This window comes from Lepidochelys kempii, chromosome 9 (genome assembly GCF_965140265.1).
Source record: "Lepidochelys kempii isolate rLepKem1 chromosome 9, rLepKem1.hap2, whole genome shotgun sequence".
NCBI classification, from domain to species: domain Eukaryota; kingdom Metazoa; phylum Chordata; order Testudines; family Cheloniidae; genus Lepidochelys; species Lepidochelys kempii.
In genome coordinates, this window is record NC_133264.1 from 4,506,190 (window position 1) to 4,532,198 (window position 26,009).

The following is a 26,009-nucleotide window of genomic DNA, read 5'->3' on the forward strand; positions in this document are numbered from 1 at the left end:
GGTTTCAGAGTAACAGCCGTGTTAGTCTGTATTCGCAAAAAGAAAAGGAGTACGTGTGGCACCTTAGAGACTAATAAATTGGTTAGTCTCTAAGGTGCCACAAGTACTCCTTTTCTTTTTGCAAATTCAGACAGAAACCCGGGCCCCTTAGTGGATGCTCAGCTGAGAACCAAGCCACTGGGCAGGTGAAAAAGAACACATCAGCCTGGCCACAACACGCACTGACACAGATACCAGCTTTTCAGCCCACAGTGGGGAACAGACGGACTTCTACTGTTCACCCAGAAGTGACCTAATGGAAGTTATTCAGAGTTATTATTATCTGCATTACTGTAGCACCTAGGAGCCTAGTCCTGGACCAGGACCCGTTGTGCTAGGTGCTGTACAAACAAAACCGCAAAAACCGCCCCTTCCTCCCCAAGCCAATCATTTCATCTCCTCCTGGCAAAGGCTGTCAGCATTCTCCCAGACTCACAACCAGCCCCCAAAATCACACACTGCTCACTGGAGCACTGCTGAGCCTGAGGGACATGGTTCATTCTCCACCGGCCAGCACTCCAGCTGGTGTTCAGCAGCCTGCTTCCACCTTGCCAGACTGCTGGGCTTGCAAGTGGCAGGAAGCAGAGTGTGCTGTGTCCTCTGTTCCGTGGGGAAGTGGAAAAGCCTGGTAACAAGTAGGAGACGTGAAACTTTGAGTCAGAGATTCTCGCTCTGCCAATTGCTCCTGTCTGCCAACCTGCCTCACGTCTGCCTGGGGAGGAGCAGTTGAGGAAATGTCGCTAAATAGAAAACAAGGGAGCAAAAGCTGGGAGAAAGGAAGAAGGTGGCAAAGAGAAGAGACTCCAACAGAAGTTTGCTGCTGGGCTGTCAAACCACCAAAGGCTTTCAGGCCTGGGATTGTCGAAGGAGTCTAAGGGTGTTGGATGCACAAGCCCCACTGAATTTCGGTGGGACACCTGACTCCTTTGAACAGGAATCCATGCAGCAATGCCAGGTGTATGATGCATTTCTGCCTACACACTGCCCAGGTGTTAAACTGAATCCATTGTGCACCTTTGAGTGCCTGACCTGCACTCTGACACTAACCCATTTCCCCTGGGCCGAACTTCTGTCACTCCAAACTTCTGAGCAGCTCTGAACAGCTGCCTTCACTTTTCTTTACACCAGATAGCGGTTTCCTTCTTTCCCACTCAGGCTCGAGGTTCACTATCTGATTACCAGTTAGTGCAAGAACTGAGAGCTTTGTTCAACTGCAAAGAGGCGGCTCTTCCCTTCTGAAAGGGGCACACACCACTTGGTTTTACTACTGCAAGGGCCAGAGACACCATCCCTTAAAACCATGACACCATTATGGAGAGAAAGTTCTTTTAAGGTCGTTATTTGATGTTGCTAAAACTGTATCCTCCTCTGAGAGCTGGATTGTTGGTATGAAGGGAGCCTGCTCTTACTCGCAGAGGCAGATGGAAAAATAGTACCAATAACTCTCCAAAGCATTTTAAAAATGGTCTCCCTATAGCACATGCGGCCTATGCAGAGTACATGGTGGAGGAGTGTGGTAGAAAGGCACGAGTTATGGCTTGTTGCAACTTGTATCCAAAACAGAACATGAAGCACAGTGAGACTCAATTTGGTTTAAACAAAACAATGACTCACATGATCCAAATGGGTTTTGAGGTTCAAAACAGTTTGGTTAAATTTGTCTATTTGTAAATTATTTTTCCTTTCCACAGTCCTCCTGTTTTTGGCCCTGGCATGGATCAAGAGCACTCGAACACAGCACGTAAGTCAGTTCCTGGGAAGACTCCAATCCAATTTCTAGAACAGAGGGTTGCAGTCGCTTTCGAGTTAGTTTCAGATCTGCATCCAAACTTTGTGATGCTTGACCCGAGCCTGGGGCTCATCTGTTTGGGTTTCATCACTCCAACGCCACTTAAAAGGAAAACCAAACCATTCTTTCCACTACAAGGCACAGATGGGATGAAGCAGACTCAAATGCTGACCGCGGTTTGGGAAGATACTTCTCTATCTGAGATATGGCAAAAGCCTCTTCCTACGAATAGCAGCGGGCCAGGCTCCGACCATTATCAGGGGATATTGCTAGCCGAAAGAGAAGCAAAATCAGGGGACATTTGCTCAAAGAAAACCTGTGAAACGTCTTACATAAGAACAATGGCTAGATTGTCAGGCTCAACGGGTAGTGATCAATGGCTCCATGTCTAGTTGGCAGCCGGTGTCAAGTGGAGTGCCCCAGAGGTCAGTCCTGGAGCCGGTTTTGTTCAATATCTTCATAAATGATCTGGAGGATGGTGTGGATTGCACTCTCAGCAAATTTGCAGATGATACTAAACTGGGAGGAGTGGTAGATACGCTGGAGGGCAGGGATAGGATACAGAGGGACCTAAACAAATTGGAGGATTGAGCCAAAAGAAATCTGATGAGGTTCAATAAGGATAAGTGCAGGGTCCTACACTTAGGACGGAAGAACCCAATGCACAGCTACAGACTAGGGACCGAATGGCTAGGCAGCAGTTCTGCGGAAAAGGACCTAGGGGTGAGAGTGGACGAGAAGCTGGATATGAGTCAGCAGTGTGCCCTTGTTGCCAAGAAGGCCAATGGCATTTTGGGATGTATAAGTAGGGGCATAGCGAGCAGATCGAGGGATGTGATCGTCCCCCTCTATTCGACATTGGTGAGGCCTCATCTGGAGTCCTGTGTCCAGTTTTGGGCCCCACACTACAAGAAGGATGTGGATAAATTGGAAAGAGTCCAGCGAAGGGCAACAAAAATGATTAGGGGTCTGGAACACATGACTTATGAGGAGAGGCTGAGGGAACTGGGATTGTTTAGTCTGCAGAAGAGAAGAATGAGGGGGGATTTGATAGCTGCTTTCAACTACCTGAGAGGTGGATCCAGAGAGGATGGTTCTAGACTATTCTCAGTGGTGGAAGAGGACAGGACAAGGAGTAATGGTCTCAAGTTGCAGTGGGGGAGGTTTAGGTTGGATATTAGGAAAAAATTTTTCATAGGAGGGTGGTGAAACACTGGAATGCGTTGCCTAGGGAGGTGGTGGAATCTCCTTCCTTAGAAGTTTTTAAGGTCAGGCTTGACAAAGCCCTGGCTGGGATGATTTAATTGGGGATTGGTCCTGCTTTTGAGCAGGGGGTTGGACTAGATGACCTCCTGAGGTCCCTTCCAACCCTGATATTCTATGATTCTATGATAAGAACGGCCAGACTGGGTCAGACCAAAGGTCCATCCAGCCCAGTATCCTGTCTACCGACAGCGGCCAATGCCAGGTGCCCCAGAGGGAGTGAGCCTAACAGGTAATGATCTAGTGATCTCTCTACTGCCATCCATCTCCACCCTCTGACAAACAGAGGCTAGAGACACCATTCCTTACCCATCCTGGCTAATAGCCATTAATGGACTTAGCCTCCATGAATTTATCCAGTTCTGTTTTAAACCCGGTTATAGTCCTAGCCTTCACAACCTCCTCAGGCAAGGAGTTCCACAGGTTGACTGTGCGCTGAGTGAAGAACTTCCTTTTATTTATTTTAAAGCTGCTACCCATTAATTTCATTACATTCATTACCTTGCAGCACTAATCCCCACACTGTCTGCCTTCTACCCACCCCTAAAGTGTACGCAGGCAGCCAATGGCATCTTGACTCTCAAATGAGTTCATTCTAGATATACTGGACCAAATCACCAGCTCAGGAGATGTAAAGTGGTGCAGCTTCACCAAAATCAATGGAGCTACGCTCACCAACACACATGAGCTGATGATGCAGCCCAGATTGTGCGCATGACCCAGCTGGGCTGTGCTCCAAGTCATCCGCCTGTGAGATGCTCCTCACCTAGGTTTCAGAGTAGGTTTCCATTCTTCTAGACACATGCAACTGTCCAGGGCCAGAGGCAATTATCTCACGTTTCCTGAAGGATCATTTCCCCACTCTATGTCTCAGTGCTGTGATTGTAAAAACCTTGAACTTTTGTCCTCTGTGCAGGGCTGCAGGTAGGTCTCTCCTCTTCTCTTATCCTAAAGGTCACGCTATTGCTTCATGAAATGAGGCAAGCAATAAAAAGATTAATCCATTCCTAGTAATTGTGCAAAAAGCAATTATGCAAAATTGGACAGATCTTAGGCACATTAATTCCCTCTCTCGCGCTCCCCCACCCTACACCCTGCCCCACTCTGGTGGAAGCAGTGTCTGCAATGTAGAGAGAGAGAGAGAGAGAGAGAGAGAGAAAGTTGCGAGCTGGAGACTAATTGGCACCCTACAAAATACTGTTGAGGCTCCCTCTAAATCTATTCCACTTGGTCCTCAGGAACTCAGTTCGGCTCCAGCCTCATGACGTAGGTTCCCTTCTTTGGCATACCGCAAAGCCACACTGAGTTGATCCAACTCAAGCGCAGATGGTGGGTATAGGCCGTACCGCACATCCAAAATTACACAGTAAACCTCTTTCTTTACCTACATTCACACATTACATTGTATTTACTATACATTGTACGACGTGTTTTGGGATTGGTGTGGTCACTTCGTAGGAACCAATCCCAGTACATCATGCACTGTCCATGCACGACCGACTCCTTCCCCCTCATTTTATGTTCCAGGCTCCTCTTACCCATTGTTATCTGGTGCATTGTCAACGGTACCCTGGGTGTTCCCTCTTCTTAGCTAGTACAGACATTCTGTTTCCAGCTTGCTGATCCATTTACCTCCCTAATCCTGTCTCCCAAAAAATAAGGCCTTGCCCACATCCAATTACTCCTGTCAAGCCTGGCCTACAAATACCATTTCTATTTTAAAAGCAAATGCTCTGCTTGGGAAAAGATTTTGGATTGATGGCTCTAGAGAATGAAGTCCTCTGTTTATCCACAGCTCAGGGACAGCATGGGCTGAGTCAGGGCACAGCTCCCTAACACTGTACCACCAGCATGCCTCTATCCCTAGCTCGAGGGACCGTAGGTCACTACTTGTCAATTCAGCTCATAGCTTTTCTGATGGGACTGCCCACAAAGGTGTCAACTACCGTGTAACAACGCCTGTGTGTGGATTGCCTGTGGAGTTAAACCTAGGACCTCTGGATCTCAATGCAGAAGCGCCTCTCCTGCTTGAACTATCAGACCAGGTCCAGAGGCAGTAGCAGACCCATAAGACTCTATTTGTGACCTAGCCACTAGAGGGGGACAAGGCCACTCTGAGTTACTGTTCACTGGGGGAGGGACTTTGTGACATTAGGAACAGGACTGAGGCCTTATGGATATGCAGAAATTGCATTGGTTTAACTTAAATCACTTTTTAATCCAGTACAAACCTGTGTGGACAGTTATCCAGTTCCTAATCAATTTAACCTAAGCCTGGTTTAAAGTGAAATAAGAAAGTCATAGAATCATAGAATATCAGGGTTGGAAGGGACCTCAGGAGGTCATCTAGTCCAACCCCCTGCTCAAAGCAGGACCAATCCCCAATTAAATCATTTAAATCATCATCATAAGTCCACACAGCCTCTTGCACCAGTTTAACGAAATCAGTTTAACAATCACGTCATATGTTAAACTGGTGAAACTTTCCTGTGTAGACAAGGCCTGAGAATCCACAATCCATTTCTGGATACCTCATAGCCACCGGGGGCAAGAAATTTGTCATAAAAATGAAGTGGCCATCCTCTGCTCACACTGAACAGAATGGCAAACAGCTATTCTTCCTCCTGTGTTACTTCCTTATGTATCCATGATGATTGTCCCCACCCCTCCAAATGAGGGATATTATGTACAGGGTGCATCAAGCGTTGCATATCCAGAATGTACATATTAGATTTTATCTTCCTTTTTATTTTATTCTATTCTATGCAAAGAAACTAGACAATATTTCTGAACATAAAAAACAACTCTATATTTAGAAATACAATGTGCATAGAGGAAGAGGTTATGACTGGTTTGGTGCCAGTAGGGGTGTTACTGAATGAGCAGTCACTGGGGAATTACAGACGCACGTAGCACTTGGTGACTGATGTTTTGATCAAGCCCAGGGGTCTACAAGCTATAACCATAAAGACATGGGATGGGATTTGCAAAAGAGCCAAGCTTTGCCCTAACTTGGCTCCCATTGCAGACGCTGTTAACTCATTCCCCCGCCCCCAACAGCCCTGGAGAGTCAGCACCACTGAAGATCGTTCAGATCTAGTAAGGATTTGCAAGGGACTATCAAAAAGGGAGTGAGAGGCAGAGGATGTCAGCTGATCTCAACTGTTGTGACAGAGTACGGGGAGGAAGGAAATCTCTTAGCAAGTATCAAACCCAGCAGTCACTCTGTGCCTCCCATAAGGAGGGAGATACTGGAAAGAGGACTTAGTTTGACCAACCAGACCTTCAGGTGGGTTGTACTGGCTGCATCAGAACCCAGCTCACCATTGAGCCATGGCAAAGGTAAAAGCTGATTTTTGGAAACAATCACCACATGCAGAAAGGGGAGGCCCATTGGTACTGTGGCTCACTCCCACTCATTCATTAGAGCACATCAAGGTGAAGGAAGCAGGCTTCCTCTGAACATGGCATTTAGGGGGCAGCAGCTAGAATGAATTACCCTTGCAGGGCATGCAGATGAGGAGGAAATACTGACGTTTCAGCAAACAGCGGGTTTTTAAAGCCAAAAATATAATGCAAAACGATAAAAAAAAAACAAGAAACCATCTCCGGTCCTCAAAAACTGCCCTCACATAAACAGCTACAAATAATTTATTCTGTCTGTTCACTCATGTGTAATCAGAATCAGAACATGTGCTTGCTACAGAGCAAGTTATTAACCTCTCAAGGTAGTGTCTGGAACCAGCATTTATGGGGGAAATTGTGTTATAGTACCGTTTACTGGATGAATGGAACACAGGGCTTGATTCATAAAAATAAGCAAATGGAAGCTCCAGTTTCACAACTAGGTGCATTGTAGGGATGTGCTAAAGCCATTATTGGGTCCAGGAAAGAACATGGTTTAATTGCGAAGTGAATTAAGCCTAGAGCATTTGAGCCCATTAGTCCACCAAGTTCAGTAGCCTACCTCTAGCAGTGACCAATATATGATGCTGCAGAAGATGATTCAACCCTCCTCCCACACACTTACATCTATCATCTCTACTGTACATTAATGCACAGTGCAGAGTTGGGTGGAAGGTTTCCTTCCTTATTCCCGGAATGCCTATAAGCATGCCTCTATCATGTACCTAATTGTGCAGTGCTATGCTTGGGGTGGGTGGAATGCCCTTCTGGACTCTCAATGAACCCTCCCCATGAAACATTAAGATCATTGGCCCATGTAAGTAGAGTAGTAATTACTGGCTGTAACATTTGTATGTGCCTGGAGCTTAGGAGAGACACAAATGAAAAAAAAAATTCTAATACGAGCAAGCACATTCGTAAATTAAGGATATCCATAATGAATCAGACTTGATTTCACGATTTAAATTCACAGCCACCTCAGTCTTATTACTAGTTGAAGTTTGTCTTCTGTTTTCCTTTACTGGACTGGAAAGCTGGCAGATCACAGGGTCTCATGTTTGCCATACACGCTCCAATCAATAGGGCGCTCTCGCAGTCAAGATGGTTGATAAGGTACATCGTGTTTTGCAAGTCAAGAGGAGTTTTTGTTCTTGACTGATGGGCAGCATTCAGAAACCTACAGATGTGTCGAAGTGGGGTTTCATGATTTGAATACCCGTTTGGACCATCAATGGCTAGGCTTTTGAACGCCCATCCCGACCCTTGCGTCTTAGCCAAGAAAACACTGACTGCAGGCAGGTGTGCTCCATGGATGACGTGACGAGCCCCAGTGTGATGCACTGGCAGGCTCGAGAAGAAGAAATGAGAGAGTTCTACCACTTTTGATTCGTTTCATTCTTCTGATGCTCCCCCTCCTTTTTGTGCCTCTGACAAGCACTCCATGTTGATTATGCTGACGCCAAGAGCAGAGCTGGAATTTTTTCTTGCGCCTCTCAGATGAGAAAGTGGGTTATGATTCATCTCACACAATCTGAGTCAAAGCGATTCCTTTTTAAAAAAAACACTTTTTGTACATTTCCGACTGAAAAACGCTGGGGGGAAGACACTCAATAAATGAGAAAGTTCTGTTTATAATGATTCTTTAGTGTATTTCACTCTCAGCTAAAATAGCCTCCCCCCACTAAACAATGTGACATTCAAAACACCCAGAGAAAACCACAAGCAGAAGACAAAAACACCAATAAAAACAAAAAGACAAATGCTAACAATGAAAAACAGAAGAAACAATCCACACTACACTGCGCACCCCTACCTGTAATGGCATGCTGGTTGTTAGACTGGAAAGTAACTGATTACTACGGTGAATTATCAGTTTTTATAATAGCTGTGTATTATCTAAATTCTGCAGTGTGATAGCATTAGTGGGTACATTATATTAATATCACTTAAGATTACTAAGCTTGATCCTGGAGCACTTTTCTCTCTTTCTTGTTTTCACAGCCATGTTATTAACACCCCAAAATATGGTTATGATTTCAACACCAATAGAGCCTTAAGCACAATTGCATTATTCTACACCGGAGGAAGTAAAATGTTGTTGATTTTGTCTTCAAATGAGAAGAAGGCTGGAAAATAGCACATTGGGCTCAAAGGATTTCTTTGTTCAGTTCTCAACTCTGCCACACACTTCCTGTGTGACCTTGGGCAAATCACCTAATCATTATCAATCCTCTAGCCAGCAAGTCCCCCAATATTTTATTTTCTGGCTCTCCAGTAAGTTTGATAATGGATTTTTATTTAACTGTTTTAAAAAAGAAAGTGTTGCTTTTGTTTGCATCCAGGAGATATTGATTTGGGGGGCCGGGGACAGTTTTGTTTTTGAGGGTTGAATCATTCTCTTCATAACTTGCAGCCTCTTCAGTGAAGGGACTGTCTTCCTATGTGTTTTCACAGCATCTAGCACATTTTGGCCATTACCACCTGTCACCGTGCCGTTGTGGGTCACAACTGAGAATACCAAATTCAGGACAAACTGCTGAGAAAAAGGGCGGATACACCCCAAAACTGGAGGTTATTCTCCCATGAGATATGCCAAACCAGTAACAAAAGTAAAACTTCTGTTTCACCACACTGGCTAACAAGAAGTCATAAAAGCAGTTTCCTTAGGCATTCCACTCCTTGTATCACCCCCAAAACATTAAACTTAGAGATGAGTGGTTCTTTAAAACCAATCTCCTCAAATAAAAGATCCATTTGATCCCAAAGGACCAGCCACACACCCAGGTCAATATACAACTCAGATCTGATCCAATAATCATGCTGATGCCAATCCCTTAGTGTCTAAAATCTAAAGGTTTATTTATAAAAAAGAAAGAAAGTTAGGTGAGAGTTAAAATTGGTTAAAGGAATCAAATACATACAGTAATTGCAAAGTTCTTGGTTTAGGCTTGTAGCAGTGATGGAATAAACTTCTGGCTTAAGTCAAGTCTCTGGCTGCTTCCAAATCATTGGAAGGACCTCAGTCCCTTGGTTAGAATGCTCCCATTAGTATAAATCCATAGTCCAGAGACTGGTGCAGGAGAGAGGCAAAATGGAGGTGTTTCCAGGGCCTTTTATAGCTTCTGCCATGTGGAAGGAAACTCATTGTTTCGAACAAAGCCCTCAGCACAGCTAGTGGAAAAATCACAGGTGACAAGATGGGGTTTGGAATCACATGGACAAGTCACATGTCCATGCATAATTTTCCTTAGTCACAGCAGGAAATCATGACCCATACCCCAGACAGAACCTTTGCAGGACAGTCCATTCAGTGTAGATGGGCATCTCCCATGGTCCACTGTCAGTTAAATGTTTCTTGATGAGCCATTTAATTTGAATAGTTCCTCCAAGATGTGCTAGCTAACTGATGTTACCCCAGGAGCAAACATTTGAAATCTAGGTAAAGAGACAATACTCATAACTTCAAATACAAAAATGATACATGCATACAGATAGCATAATCCTAACCAGCAAATCATAACCTTTCCATGACATCTTACAGGCCACATTTTATACAAGATTTGTTGCAAATATATAACAGTGTTGCCACAATGATGTATATGGTCATATTTTAATCAGATAACATCACACCACTGCATCAATAATCAATCATCATCCCAGTGTAGGAAGTTTTTAAATGAATATGTTGATCTTTAAATACACAGTAGGGAGGTCACTGCAGGTTGCTGTAACTGTGATGTTGCACTCCATATGATTTTATGAAAATATGGTAATGAGTGTGAATATAATGTAACTGGAATATGCTTCATACAAAAGGTCTCTTGCAAGATATCATTACAAAGTTTATAATCTACTGAGTGTGATCATCCTATTTGTATAAATGTATCATTCTTGTATCTGAAACTAGAAATATGAAATATAACTCTGAGAGGTCCTACTGTAATTATGCAAAGTGTGGGCCATTAAGGGTGGTTTGGAGTCTTGGTGGCTCCCATCAACTAGGACAATTGGTTGTAAATGGTTCTGTTTACTTGCAAGCCTTCCCGTGAGTCAGGCCAGGAAGAATGAAGGCTTGGGGTCTCACAGGATATGTGACTATGTCATGTGGTACTGGAATCCATCTTAAACCTCGTGCTCTTCCATTTAGAAGGAGGGGTGGGGACTCAGAGACAAAAGATTCCCACCTTGTGCCAAAGCTATATAAGGGGGTGGAACAGAACAAAGGAGGCTGCAGTCATGAGAAATCCCCTAGCTACCACCTGAACTGTAACAAGCACTGTACCAGGGGAAAGGATTGGGCCCAGACTCGAAAGGAGTCTAGTCTGTGAAAGAAGCTTATTGGAACATCTCTGAGGGTGAGATTTTATTGGTAATCAGTTTCTTCATGTATTAGGCTTAGACTTCTGTGTTTTGTTTTATTTTGCTTGATAACTTACTTTGTTCTGTCTAAAGAAAAGGAGTACTTGTGGCACCTTAGAGACTAACCAATTTATTTGAGCATAAGCTTTCGTGAGCTACAGCTCGCTTCATCAGATGCAGTGATGAAGTGAGCTGTACCTCACGAAAGCTTATGCTCAAATAAATTGGTTAGTCTCTAAGGTGCCAGAAGTACTCCTTTTCTTTTTGCGAATACAGACTAACACGGCTGTTACTCTGAAATTTGTTCGGTCTGTTATTACTTGGAACCACTTAAATCCTACTTTTTATACTTAATAAGATCACTTTTGCTTATTAATTAACCCAGAGTAAGTAATTAATACCTGGGGGAGCAAACAGCTGTGCATATCTATCAATCAGTGTTACAGAGGGTGGACAATTTATGAGTTTACCCTGTATAAGCTTTATACAGAGTAAAACGGATTCATTTGGGGTTTGAATCCCATTGGGAGCTGGGTGTCTGGGTGCTGGAGACAGGAACACTTCTTAAGCTGTTTTTAATTAAGTCTGCAGCTTTGGGGCGCGTGGTTCAGACCCTGGGTCTGTGTTGCAGCAGGCTGGCATGTCTGGTTCAACAAGGCAGACTTCTGGAGGCCCAGAGAAAACGGGCTCAGAGGTAGTCTCAGCACACCAGGTAACAGTCCGAAGAGGGTTTCTGTGATCAAACGCGTCACAGTAACATTCTCTGATATTTCACCATAGCATTTCATTCTTCCTAGCAGACACCAGAAAACCATAGTCTTTCATTTATTCAGAGTCAAGACAAAAATCACTTCAATTCATGATCTGCAATCCACCTTTGCGTTACAGCACGGGGTAGTCAGGAAAGTTCTCTGTAAAAATGATAGCCCGGTGCTCTGCACTTATTCTCTTTTAAGTGACTTCATTATCAGATCAGCTCCATTTACAAGTGAAAATAAGATTTTGCTGACGGCCAGAGATTCAGACTTAACCAGGGAGCTAAAAACAAAAAGGCATGCTGTTCAGATGGGATTTTATCACCCACAATCACAATTCTGGGGTTGGAATTTAAGGTGGTAATTTTGTTTCAGACCGCTTGTCTGCAGCCGTGCTAGTCTGTAAACCAAGTGGCTGTGCCTCAGAAAAACTCAAGACAAAAATTATGCCCTTTCTTGCACTGGTGAGCTGCGACCGAAGACAACCAGTGGCCTTCCTGGGTTATCTGTGCAGCAGGTGGGCAGGTCTGTAGTGAGCCCAGTGCTCCCTTGTTACCATGAGCCACACCCTGCAAGATGCCATAACAACAATAATCTATATAGCTACAATCAGAGGATTGCAACAGCCAAGAAAGGAATAAACAGCATGTGCAGATGAAGTGCCATGGGGAAGGGCAGTGAGATGATTTGCATGCTCATGGCAGCAGCTCTCCTTTCATTTAAAATGGAGTAAATCTGAAGTAATTTCCCCACATCAATGGGGTTTCACTGATGAGAGGAGGACCAGACCTCTGGAAAGACAGAAGAAGAAACTTCTTTAATAAAATCCCTTCCAAAGCTCTCTCTGAGGAAACCAACAGCCCCGTATGCACCTCTCCTGCACACCGGGGGATAACTGTGAGCTCCTTGGAAAAGGCAGCTTTGTCTGCACAGGACTGAACAAACTGCCCCCTCGCTTGCAAACACACTCCAGATGGTTATTTCGGGTCTGCTGCAAGACGCACGGCAAACACCACCCGCAGCCCTCTGCGACTGCACTTTCCCTACCAAGATGCCTTATCCTGAGGGGCTGCTCGGTCACATCACCTCTCCTTGTTTTAACGAGACAAATGGCACCGGGCTTTGACTCCTCAAATAGTCTGCAGTTAAAACAAGCTCAAAATAAGCATTGCAAAAAATGACTGGCCTCTTGTATCCAGCAGCTGCTTGCCAAAAGGCACCAGCAGAATGTAAAGGGGGAGCAGCGGACAAGTCAGCTGGACCAAAATCTGACCTTCCTTTATTTTCTTTCATACTTTCACACAAACACAGTCAGGGCGGCTGGGGCTAGTGGTCAGAGCAGTGGGCAGCCGGGCCTGCAGCGGGTGGCGATACATAGTGGTCAGAGCCAGGGTCAGGAACCAGGAGTCAGAGCCAAGGGTTGGAACTGGAATCAGGAACTGAGCAGGACCAGAGTAAAGCAGGAACAGAGCCAGAGCAGGACTGGAGGGAGGCTGAGAACAGGAGTGATCCCACTTGAGGGTGTAAACACTGAGCAGCCGGGGGAATAAAGTGCTGGTTCTGTTGGTTACTCTGGCCAGTCAGGACACTTTGTTGCAAGCCAGCTGTGCATGACCTGTGAGTCCTCTGTTGCTCACAAGAGTTGGAGCTAGCTGGTCCCAACAACAGGAGCTGAGGGACCAACAGTGAGTCAGTGGACAGGGGTCCTGATGGCACCTTTTCTATCTTAATCATCATTGCCCGTGTGGTGACGCAGGCTGTTGTGTTGCTGGAAGTGCCTTCATTAGATGAGACATAAAGCTGAGGTCCGCATCACTTGTAGCCATTAAAGGCCCCATGAGACTTTTGGCAGGAGATGGGGCGTTAAGCCACATGTGCTGGCCAAGTACCAACTTAGCTGCAATTTCCCCTCTAGCTTCAACATGAGGAGTTTACCCTCCACCAAATCAAACCATCCACTTGCAGGAATATACCAGATGCCACTAAAGGGAGGGCAACGTTTCAGAGGTGAACGAGTGTAAAGGATCTCTACATGAACAGTCCATACAATACTTGGAGATCCTTCTTAATGTAAAGGAATATAATAAAAGGCAATTTATTAGAGATCATTAGCTGAACAAATGATTAAGGCATCAGTGTAGGACTTGGAAGATCCAGCTTTAAGTCCCTGCTCTGCCACAGACTTCCAGTGTGACCTTGGGAAAGTCATTTAGCCACTCTGTGCCGCAGGACCCTGCCCCCATTGTATGGATGGGGAAATCGGCCCTGTCCTTCCTCACAGTGGTGTTGAGAGAACATATACATTCGAGATTGTGAGACACTCAGATACTATGGTAATGGGACCATATGAGGGACTGTGCTTTTGTTCTGTGTCCATGACTAGGGCTCCTAGGCACTAAGGTAATACAGATAATTAATAATGAATCATACGGAAGATAGAAGAATATCCAACATTGTGCAGGCGTGATAGCATTTATATCGTGAAAATTTCCATACGAGAATTTGGTCTTTATTGCTCAGGATGAGGATATATCTTTAGCCAACGAGAACCCTGAGGGTATCTCCGTGATTATATCACAAGCTGATAGGAGCCCGAGATATATGATAGATGACAAATCATTATCTTGCTTCTCCTGTCTAACTGTTGCTGTTCCTCGTTCTTGCCTTTCAAGAAATGCATGTGAACTATCCCTTGCCTTCAATTGTATGTGCTTGGGTGATTTCTTTTACAATGTTTATTGGCTAAAGCTATTCTCTTATGTGTGAAATCGTCTACAGTAATTTCCATCAAGTGAAGCTACAACGATGTGTATTGGTGAAAACAGAGCTGATGGAGCTGCAGGCAGCCCTGCCTCTGAACTCATCCTCTAGCCTTGTAGGGGGTTTAGCCGATACTTCCAGAGCTAAGAGTAGACAGAACTTTACTGATCCCTATTCCACTTCCTTTTCTAGGAACATCAGCTGTGCCGACATAGCATCCAGAAACCAAATGACCTGATTGAAACCAGAGACCTGAAAAGAGAAACTGACTAGCAGGAGGAGAGCTGTTAAAGAGACGACCCTGAGTGCTGACGGACCAAGTAAAATGACCTTTCTCCAGCATGACAGTTCAAATGTAATTATTTGGACAAATCATTTTCATGACTTAATATAACGCCCTGAAGCTTTCCAGCAAGGTTAATTGGATTCCTCAGTTCAAAACCTATCTGCTCTTAACCAACTTTTAATATGCTGAGATCCAGTTTTCTTAATTCAAACTAATAAAGTGATTAGTTGACAGCTATCTGGTATGCTACAATTACCATGGCATTTAGACCTCAGGCAGAAGATATTTAATGCAAATCAGAGTCAATGTCTCTGCCCACTTGTCCTTTTTTCTGATTATTTGATCAATGTGCCATATGAATCTTTAGCTTGTATGGTCCATGGTACTATACTAAATAAATGCAGTCTGGCTACAAAGGCAGAAAGGTTGGTTCAGACAGTTAACCATGCGAAGTCCAAACGCTTCCCCCCCGCTTTCATCCATAATTTTTTTCCAAGTGGGTTTAATGCTGGTGAAAGGTGCTGGATTGATAGCCCGGGAGGGTGGCTTTCCGTATTTATCCACAGAATGGATACAGCACAAGCTGCAGCAGAGTGAGCTCCCTCCCTGCACTGCCATGTCAGAATGCCTCTTTTGTACGTGAAAGTGTAGCTCAACCTGGACGCAAGTTTGGAAATTTTTTTTAAAGTGACTCGTTCAAGGACTGTCTGGGTATCTGGTTTCATCATCCCCTGTGGTTCTGTTCTAGGCTGGGTTCCCCGCCCCCTTCCCTACTTTTTTTGATAGATGCACAATTAGCTCTGGATAGTTTCCCCAAAGTGCTGTATGGCGCTCAAGAGGCTGAGCAGAAATGAGGAGGAATTCTACAAAACAACAGGGCACATGCCAATCACCTCTCTCCTGCTGGTAAATGATGTTTAAAAGAAAACTGAGACTGGAGGCCTCAGGTTGGATGCACTAGTCCATCCCGGCAACCTGAGAATTAAGTGTGATCCGTAGATTGTTCAGTGCCCAGCTTGTATGTCATCTGCCTGAGCTAAGACTTGGGTTTTTGCAGGTTGCTGGTTTCCTAGCTTGCTCCATGGCCATTCAATCTTTGACCTTATTGCTGAGGATAACATGGCTGGCAATTTCTGACTGGTTTGGTGATTTGGGCACCTACATTGGGTGCTAGAACCAGTTCACTCATTTAATTTCATGTAAACTAAACAGCCACTGGGTGGCAAATGGCAGCTGTTTCCAATCGATGGTCTTACCAATGACCTAAAGTTGAAGGGTTTTATATCCCATTCCCCTGAGCCATACAGCTCTCTCTGTCAAAAATCATACTCTGAAAGGAGTCAAGTCATCTAGTGATGCAGCATTAGCCTGCAAGACATAAATATTTCAGCTTCACAACTATAAGTACCAAGCAAAACTCAAGCTCCATTTCATACCACTGGGTTTCCCTGACAGATCTATCCGCCAAGTTTATGAGAAATTGAAGTGCAGATAGTGGGAAATCTCAAGAATGACTGAGTTGCTTGACTTCACCACATAATCCAAAGCTCACACTAACTTGTATTTTATACAGAGGCATGAGATACCACAATTAAATACCTTTAAAAAGGGAATCAGTGGCTCGCCTCTTTCAGACAAACAAGATGACATGGTTCATAGAATCATAGAACATCAGGGTTGGAAGGGACCTCAGGAGGTCATCTAGTCCAACCCCCTGCTCAAAAAAGGAACAATGGTTATAAGAAGCTATAATTAACCTTGGTATATTTCCACTGAAGTCCATTGGGCCAAGTGGAATTGCTCTTGCTTACACCAATGCAAGTGAAATCAGAATCAGGCCCTATGATATTGCACCAACTTACACCAAGGCTGAATTTGACCCAATAGCTAGAGAGGTTGCAGACTGATGGTGTCAGAAAAAACCAGGCACTGAAACATTGAACTTAATCACTGGTGAGAGTTTAAAAATACAGTTATAGAGCATCAGATTTATGTTGAAACTACAGAGGGATCCCTATGAACAATTACACTACATGCCCAAGCATACCAAACGAATCCATCATTACTAATGCCACTGCATTAGCAGTGCGGCTGTCAAGTCTCCCCGTCACAGAGCGTGGTAAATAGATCAAAAGGCCCTGGGTAGATTTATTCAATGTGACGCGGCACTTACCGAAGTAGTCATCAGAGGGTGGATTCTCCATGTCGTACAGCATCTTCTTGGTCAGATGTTCCAGCTCATCCTCGGGTCTGAACAAAGGAGCATCTGATGCCGAGCCAGAGGCAGGATACCCACTCTGCAGAAGGGAAGACACATGCTGCTCGTGAAGTTTCAAATCAGCATTAAAGTGTCCACCAACGCTGCACATGCCCGATGTAAGACAGAAAGGTAAAGAAAATTCACTCTATTGGCTGTTTGGCTTTCAAGCTCACTCGTGGGTCTTATTTTTCTTCTCCTGGGACCCAGTGGGTTTGGACAAATGAACATCCTATTTAATGAAATGAAAATAGATGGCTCAAAACGCTAAACAATTTCCATCAGAATGAGATGAGTAGGCATTACTAGAAGGGATGTATGTACCCAGTAATTAGACAGCCTAGCAGACCTTTGGACAGACTTGAAATAAGAAAGAAAGAAGGAATTATGCTAAGGATAATCAAATATAAACATTTACTAATAAGAAAGGTGTCGGAGGTTTTAGAATTGTCTTCCTAGGGAAGTGGTGGAAGGCCCGTTGGCTTGAACCACTTAAAACTAGACTGGACACAGACTCAGAGAAGATGCCAGAGGGAACAGTCTTGCATTTGGTGGAAGGGACAGACTAGGAGAGCTAGTCTCCAAGGACTAGATATATTTTCTCTTTAGTATGGCTTCCACAGAGTCAAGTCCTGATCAAAGGAAGTTTTGCCATTCATATGAAGAACACCAGAATTTGGCTCACAGATTTTAGATCTAGCGATGCAAACATTTTAATGTGTGCTTAGAAATGAGACCTCTTGGCCTTCATGTGTTAAGAGCTGGTATGCAGTATCTGCTATGTTTTCCAGTGAGTTGTCTTAAGAAAACAACAGAAATATGGAGACATCTTGAGAAACAGGGAAGTATTCTAGTGCATCAATGTACCCTGGGAGGATCTTAGAAGCAGTTAAGTACGGTGTGTGTAATTCAGTACAAGGGTCATTACAGAATTAAAAGATGCTGAGATAAGATTTCCAGGCTTATACAATTTTCTTGAATAACCTGTATGCAAGAATGAACTTGTTTATGGAATAAAGTATGGTTAAAGTCAGGGTGGCTTATTTGGTTAATTGCTGCTTTCATCTAGGATTTCATTTCAGATCCATACCTTAGGATCATTACTCTAGAGGCAAATATCAGCACAGGCTATCTCACACACATGCCTTTTCCTATACCTTATACTCATTTACATGTGGATCAATGGGTTACTTCGCTGGAGAACAAAATATTGGACACCCTGGTGATAAACATTTAACTTACAGAGACTGCAAAAAATCATACAACTGACCCGATGAATCTTTCGAACCAGTTGTTGTCAACCAAGTACAACAGCACCCCCACTGACCTGTCTAAACAAACCAACTCTTTCTTTTCAAGAAAACGGGAAATTCTGTACTTGACATCAGTCAGGTGGAGGAGTTCTTAGAATTGTGTTCTGTGATAACATCTCCATCAGCCTCATTCTTCTGAGATGCTATATTCCAAATCCGAGAGACATAAGAACTCAGAAAAGCATCACTGATCTTTTGGTTTTACCACTGATGACTGTTCTCAGTCTTTAAAAAAAAAAAAAAAGGAAGCCAAATTTATAAGTTTGATCCCTCTTCTGTTCAAATCAGGTGTATCAATTTTTCCATTACAAATATGTCCCATGCTTTAGTATACTATAACACTACACTGGCCTGAAAGTCTGTTTCCAGCAAGTAACCTATGAAGCCTCTAGTAGCAACCAGGAGTTGAGAAATTCAGTTGTATAACAAGAATAAATCAACTCCTATTGGCAGTCTCACAAACAGACAAGGAGTCACTAGGTAGGGTATATTCTGTCATCAGCTTCACCTGTTCCCATGTGGGCAGGTCCTCCAGGACCTTCCCTGCTCCCTACAATCTCCCCAGGAAAGGTCACTGCCTAAATTGGATATTTTCTTCTGTTAAGCAAGTGAGATACCATTGGAATGAAAGTTTGAAACAATCTTCTCAGACATTACTAATGGATGATGCAGGTTGACCTTCCTGTTCTATAGCAGGATGACAGATGCTGGAAGACTTTTGATCAGTCCCCCCCAGCAAAAAATGGATTTCTCACTATGTATTCATTTTTATGAGATAATTTGTGTCTGTCAATGTGTTTCAGTTTTTATACCCCCCGCCCCCCTCAAAAAACTGATTTTTTTTAGTTTTCAACAACCAGAATCAACAACCAAAAATTGGTTTTGGGTGTTTTAACCAAATTCTCACAACTCCAGGGAAAACTGTCAATCTGAACAAAAATATGTTCATTATTTTGGAGAGAATAAAATACATATTTGACCAGTTCTAGTCAGGAGCTATTTCCCCTGTTATATCTCCCTTCAATATCACTATCCCATTTTTCTTAAAAAGTCTGGTTTTGATCCTTCAATGCTGCTGAGAATTAATGCCTTTCAGTGTACATGTTTGAAATAGCTTCTCAGCTCCACAGAGCTGCCTCTGCTTGATGGTGAACCCTTTTAAGGATGTATTATTAAAAAACTGGGCCTTTTCGTTTCTTTTTTGCTTCTTTATGATAAATCATAGATATGAGGGTTGGAAGGGACCTCAGGAGGTCACATAGTCCAACCCCCTGCTCAAAGCAGGACCAACCCCAACTAAATCATCCCAGCCAGGGCTTTGTCAAGCCTGACCTTAAAAACCCCCATGGAAGGAGATTCCACCACTCCCCTAGGGAACCCATTCCAGTGCTTCACAATGCTCCTAGTGAAAAAGTTTTTCCTAATATCCAACCTAAACCACCCCCATTGCAACTTGAGACCATTACTCCTCGTTCTGTCATCTGCTACCACTGAGAACCGTCTAGATCCATCCTCTTTGGAGCCCCCTTTCAGGTAGCTGAAAGCAGCTATCAAATCCCCCCTTACCCTTCTCTTCTGCAGACTAAATAATCCCAGTTTCCTCAGCTTCTCCTCATAAGTCATGTGCTCCAGCCCCTTAATCATTTTTGTTGCCTTCCGCTGGACTCTTTCCAATTTTTCCGCATCCCTCTTGTAGTGTGGGGCCCAAAACTGGACCCAGTACTCCAGATGAGGCCTCACCAATGTCCAATAGAGGGGAATGATCAGGTTCCTTGATCTGCTGGCAATGCTTCTCCTTATACAGCCCAAAATGCCATTAGCCTTCTTGGCAACAAGGGCACACTGTTGACTCATATCCAGCTTCTCTTCCACTGTAACCCCTAGGTCCTTTTCTGCAGAACTGGTCCCAAGTCTGTAGCAGTGCACGGGATTCTTCCATCCTAAGTGCAGGACTCTGCACTTGTCCTTGTTGAACCTCATCAGATTTCTTTTGGCCCAATCCTCCAATTTGTCTAGGTCCCTCTGTATCCTATCCCTATCCTCCAGTGTATCTACCATTCCTCCCAGTTTAGTGTCATCTGAAAACTTGCTGAGAGTGCAATCCACGCCGTCCTCCAAATCTTTAATGAAGATATTGAACAAAACCAGCCCGAGGACCGACGCTTGGGGCACTCCGCTTGATAGCGGCTGCCAACTAGACATGGAGCCATTGATCACTGCCCGTTGAGCCCGACGATCTAGCCAGCTTTCTATCCACCTTATAGTCCATTCATCCAGCCCATACTTCTTTAACTTGCTGGCAAGAATACTGTGGGAGACCGTATCAAAAGCTTTGCTAAAGTCAAGGAATAACCCGTCCACTGCTTTCCCCTCATCCACAGAGCCAGTTATCTCATCATAGAAGACAATTAGGTTAGTCAGGCATTACTTGCCCTTGGTGAATCCATGCTGACTATTCCCGATCACTTTCCTCTCCTCTAAATGCTTCAAAATTGATTCCTTGAAGACCTGCTCCATGATTTTTCCAGGGACTGAGGTGAGGCTGACTGGCCTGTAGTTCCCCGGATCCTCCTCCTTCCCTTTTTTGTCATTCTTCTCGAGAAGGTTTCTGCCCCCAAGGCAGAAGAAGGTGGGCAGTAAGTGTAACAAATAGTTTGGTATTTGAACATAATTCCCAGCTCAGGTTTAACACACAGACTGTGTTTCCCATCGCTAACTGGCAGCAAAGAGCTCATCAACATTTAAAGATGGGCACTACATTAGCCGTTTTCCAGTCGTCCGGCACCTCCCCTGATCACCAGAAGTTTTCAAAGATAATGGCCAATGGCTCTGCAATCACATCCGCCAACTCCTTTAGCACCATCAGACGATTGTGAACTCTCAATGCCTTGTTGAAAGGTTGTCAATGAATCTTTAACAGTTGGGTACTTTATCCAGAATGTTGGTTAGTCATTGAAGGTAAAGATGTCTTAACAAACAGTCAAAAACCAAGAGCTTTAAACCGTTTGGCTAAACATCCCTTCCATTCTCAAATGCTCATGTTTCCTTGCCCTTTGATGTCATCATTTCAGGCATCAAAGAGACTTCCAGGGTAGACAAGTCCTGAATTCCTAATGTCAAAAATGAACACGGGGGTGGGGAGGAGAAAACCAACTAACCAAAGCCTTCTCTGTCCATCCTGAAGAGATCGAGAGGGGCACTGACCTTTAATTCAAACGATGTAGGAGTCCTGCTGAGACCTTCACCTGGTAAGGGTACTTCCCCTGTGAGGCGACTGGCAGAACTGAAAGTGAGGTTCCATGGAACTGCCATCCACTTCCAACAACAAAAATCCTCTGAGATCCGAACCCAGTCGCATTTAGGGCATGAGTTCTTGGCCTGTGAGCAGGTTTCAGGGGGTCATGGTCACCTTTCCTTTCTTTATGCATGATTGGGAAGGGTGTTCCAAAACTTTTTCCTGTTGTAACGTGGGGGGAATGGCAAAGGTAGAGCTAACCACTGACCCTAGGATAACACTCACCCCTGTACTCACCCAGTATAAGTTCCACCCTAGGGGCTTATGGGGGACTAAATGGTGCATAAGCCTTGCACCGGCTCTCTGTCCAAGGGAGAACATTGCCCCTAAGTGAGACACCCCTCAGTGGGACTGTCCATGGAGTAAAGATGCTCACATGAGCAAGAGTTTTAGAACTGGCACTTGACCCAGAAGCCAATGGCCAATATTTTAATGACATTTTTTAAAAGTCAGGTAATAATAAATGATGTACCCCTATAAAAGGCTTATTAATAAAACAATTAGAGCTGCCAAATTTAAAGCATTTAATCTGGGTAGAACTTTTTCCCCCCCAGCATTCTCTCTTTCCTAAGAGCAGATCATGCATCGCGCTTGAGCATATATTTGAATACAATGAGCATAGCCAAGGATTTATTAGCTCTGGAAATCAATCAGGCAACCAAACCTCTTAACATATTATTCCATCAATTGCGGGTGTTCTTGTTTCCATGCTGAAAAGACGAACGACCACACAATAGTTCTGATTTTTAGTTAGTTCCCCGGGGCTTTTTGTGAAGACAAGGTGGTGCAGCTTCTGAGAGGCTGATGGCTTCCCTTTTAATACACTGCTTCTTAAAGATGCCTAAAAGCCCCACTCACAATGAAGGCCCCCACTGCACCAGGCAGTCTATATACACAGATTAAGAGACAGCTGCCTCGCTGAAGGCCTTACAGTGTAAATAGACAAGATGGAGAAAGCATCGATTTACAGATAGGGAATTAAGGTAAAGGGACGCAATGACACAACCAGGGAGTCTATGGCAGAGGTGGGAATTGAACCCAGAGCTTGTGAGTCGTAGCCAGTGCAAACTATGAGAGTGTGAACAACAGAGCACACTGAAGAGTTGCACTCTAACTGCTTGGTGCGGATGCTGCTGGTGCGAACTAAAAGGTACCTGGTTTGCATTAACATAGTCCTGCTTGAAAGAGGACTACATTAATGCAATTCATACCCTCACAGTCTACACCGTGGCTTGGGGTAGACAAGGCCAGTGCTTTCCTCCTCCTGTGGTAGATGCTAACAAGTCACTTCACATCAGCTCGCAGCCCGGCTGCCGGGACCCCATACTAAGCATCTCCACAGCGGGTCCTCATGGCTGAAGGAGATTGTCTTTCTTGTGCCCCATAGTGCACAAAATGGTCATCAGATGCACACAGTGCCTCCAACCCATCCCTCCCTCCAAGTCCCTGTTGCATGTCAGCTAGGGTGCCCCATTTTTATAGGGACAGTCCTGTTTTTTGGGACTTTTTCTTATATAGGTGCCTATTACCCCCCATCCCCGTCCCGTTTTTTCACAGTTGCTATCTGGTCACCCTAATGTCAGCTGCAGGCAGCCATTGGGAGCTGGGCTCTGAAGGACTCAGTGGGCAGGGCGGGTAAGTTCTTGGCCTCTGCTATGCAGGAGGTCAGACTAGATGTCCCTTCAGGCCTTAGAATCTATGACCCCCCCATCTCCCCAGCATTGGCTTCTCTCATCTCCACACCCCCAGATCAACTCCTCCGAGGACAGGGCCCTTCACACCTAACAAACAGGGACAGGGTTTGCCCCGAGGGGAACATACTGAACTGCCACAGGTTCAAGCTTGTCCACGTTTGTCAGAGTTCGGAGGCAGACACTCACCACACTGCCTTTTAGCTGCAATAAATGGGGAGGTTTGGAAATGCTGCTGCAATACTCTGCCCAAACAACACACTTCTGCATCAGCCAGCCACAGTCCTCGGACAGTGTCTACTGACATAATCAACAACAAACGCCGATGATCACACTCAGTGCGTTATTTGTTTATTTTTCCTACAGACACTACATATGAATGCCCAATGTTTAAGAAGAGCTCAGCAGAACCTTTTCCTGTATTGCACTGCTCAGTGCATGAGCATCCAGAAAAGCATGTTTCATGCCTATAGTCAAGGCTGGTACATTTGGTGAGAAAGGGGAAAAGAAATACATGATGCATCCACAGTCTGATCTGAAGGGTCTGTTTCAGCAGAACTATCTCTTTCCTCCTGCCTTGATGGGTCAGAGGTAAAAAAGTGTGTGTGTATGTGTGTGTGTGTATATACACACAGAGAGAGAGAGAGAGAGGTCTGTAGTCTATGCAGAATTGCAGTGCAGGAATCCTGGTCCCCATGGCTTCATTTGTTTCACCAACCTCAATCACAAAGATTAGAAAACTAACCAATCAAAATGGAAAGAAGCCGTCCCCTGGAGAAGGCTAAGCACTCTTATAGACCTCAATACCGCCCCAGCTACACATAATGCTTCTTTAGCTCAAGTAGTAGAGGACTATGCTTCAAGAGCAGGAGGATCCGAGTTCTCTCCTCACTGCTGCTGGAAAGCACCAAGCGGCGTCGGTGAGTAGCACAGTAAGAACTGTTGTAATGGTCCTACGCTGCTACGCATTCATGTACACACAAGATATACATTCTCCGAAGCACTTGGTTAACACGACACAATGGAAAACACTAGCATTCCAAGGGTTAAGTTTCAATTGGTCTCTCACTCTGCAGTAGAAAATATCTTTATGCTATAAACAAAAGGAAGTGACTAACATCTGTGCCACCCTCAACATGCTGCAACAAAATCTGGCTCATCTTCCTCATTAAAGTTCAGTTCCTAAAAAGCCAGGTCAAGAGGAGCAATTGTGTGGAATCAGTATGCAATTATTTGGTACCATAAGCCAAGGTTTCATTTCAATAGTTAGCTTCAGCTTTTCTTTTCTTTTTCTTTGGCACTCAAGACCTGAGAAGCATCTGTCTTGGATTTACCAACTACACAGTGCAGGGTACTTTGGATTTAGTCAAGTTCCTTATCCAACACCCTCCATCCCCCTACTCAAAGTTCCACCCAAATGGGTAAAAAAACACCATGCAAAATCAGCAGACATCCAAAAATTATGTGCTAATGAATAGACCATCATTCAGGGTACACTGTACATGTTCATTTTTCTTATTCCTTTGCAAATGATGTATAAGAGGTTCCTTCTCTCAGAGAGAAAATAACTTCAATTACGTGTTCTCAACTAAAGAAACATGGAAATTATCTTCTTTTTAAAAGGTAGAATTAGCCCAATTTGGAACTGAAAGGCTGCCAGAAACATCTCTTGCTGATATTTACTTTCCCTTTCATTTTATCCTTCTTGTTCAGCTGCATGAAGTTTTCAGCTCCCTTCTACTCCACAGACACACACACAGCACTTTCTGACCACATAAATCATCACTAGTTAGTTCAACCATTCACTACACTATCAATGGCTTTTTACTTAGTGGTCTGTGTAATCGGAACACTCCTCCTGAGTGCCTCCTAATAGTTGGGTGTGGTATTGCACGCCTTTTCTCACCGCAGAATCCCCTGTAGGCTGCTAGTTGACATTGGTGGTCTTCCATGGCGTGGCCTTCTAGTTAAGTCACAAAGTCCAAATGAATTACTTCTGGGGTAGTAAAGAGACCAGTAAATTAAAAGTCCTGTTGCCCCCGCTAGGGTCTTCAGCCCTGGCTCTGGGCCCTTTAAATTCAGTCCTTTGTTCAGGCTCTCAAATAAGCCCTGTCTCCTTGGGGGTTATGCCACAGTGGAATGAACTCAGGTGCTCCCACTATTCCAGGGACTCTATAAACAGGCCCCACTACTCAACCCAGGTCCCTGTAAACAACAGCTGGGCACGGCTTAATTTCAGTTAGTTGCTGCTTCTTTCCTGGGCCTCTTCCCACCCAGTCACTTTTAGCTTCACCCGTATCTCAGGGTCAAAGTTCTTAGGGTCTCTCTCTTCATTCAAACACAGCTCAAGTAAATGCAGCCAGAAACAAAGTCTGGTTATCAGGGCCATCCCTAGCAATTCTGGGGCCCTACGCAGCCCCCCCCACCCCGTGGGGTGTGTGTGTAGGGCCCCAGGCTGGGGGAGGGCTAGCTTGGGGTGGGGGCAGGAGGGAACCAACCCCCAGCACTCACCGGCGGCGCGGCTGAGGCTGGGTTGCTGTACTCCCGCTGCCGGTGAGTGCAGGCCCAGCCCAGCTGCAGAGCTCAGGGGAGTGGTACCGGGGCTGGGGCGGAGCAGGGGCCCTGGGGAAGAGCCAGAGCAGGGGCTGGGCGCTGGGCACCAGGAAGTTTGGTGCCCCAAATTTCCTGGTGCCTTACGCAGCTGTGTGCTTTGCGTATGGGTAAGGACGGCCCTGCTGGTTATCCCTCAAGCTCCGGTGGCCAGAGCGAAGCACACTTCCCTAACCCTCTGGTTCTA

General features: G+C 44.7%; 1 protein-coding gene across 10 annotated transcripts in view; it reads right to left on the reverse strand.

The window, feature by feature from the left end:
• The window catches only part of LPP (LIM domain containing preferred translocation partner in lipoma), a 449,897-nt gene that overhangs the window by 94,002 nt on the left and 329,886 nt on the right, over positions 1-26,009 (reverse strand). For all 10 annotated transcript variants that reach the window (XM_073359049.1, XM_073359053.1, XM_073359054.1 and 7 more), the window contains one exon: positions 16,830-16,953. In XM_073359049.1, coding sequence (XP_073215150.1) covers positions 16,830-16,953 — 124 coding nt within the window. The remainder of the gene's footprint in view (positions 1-16,829; positions 16,954-26,009) is intronic.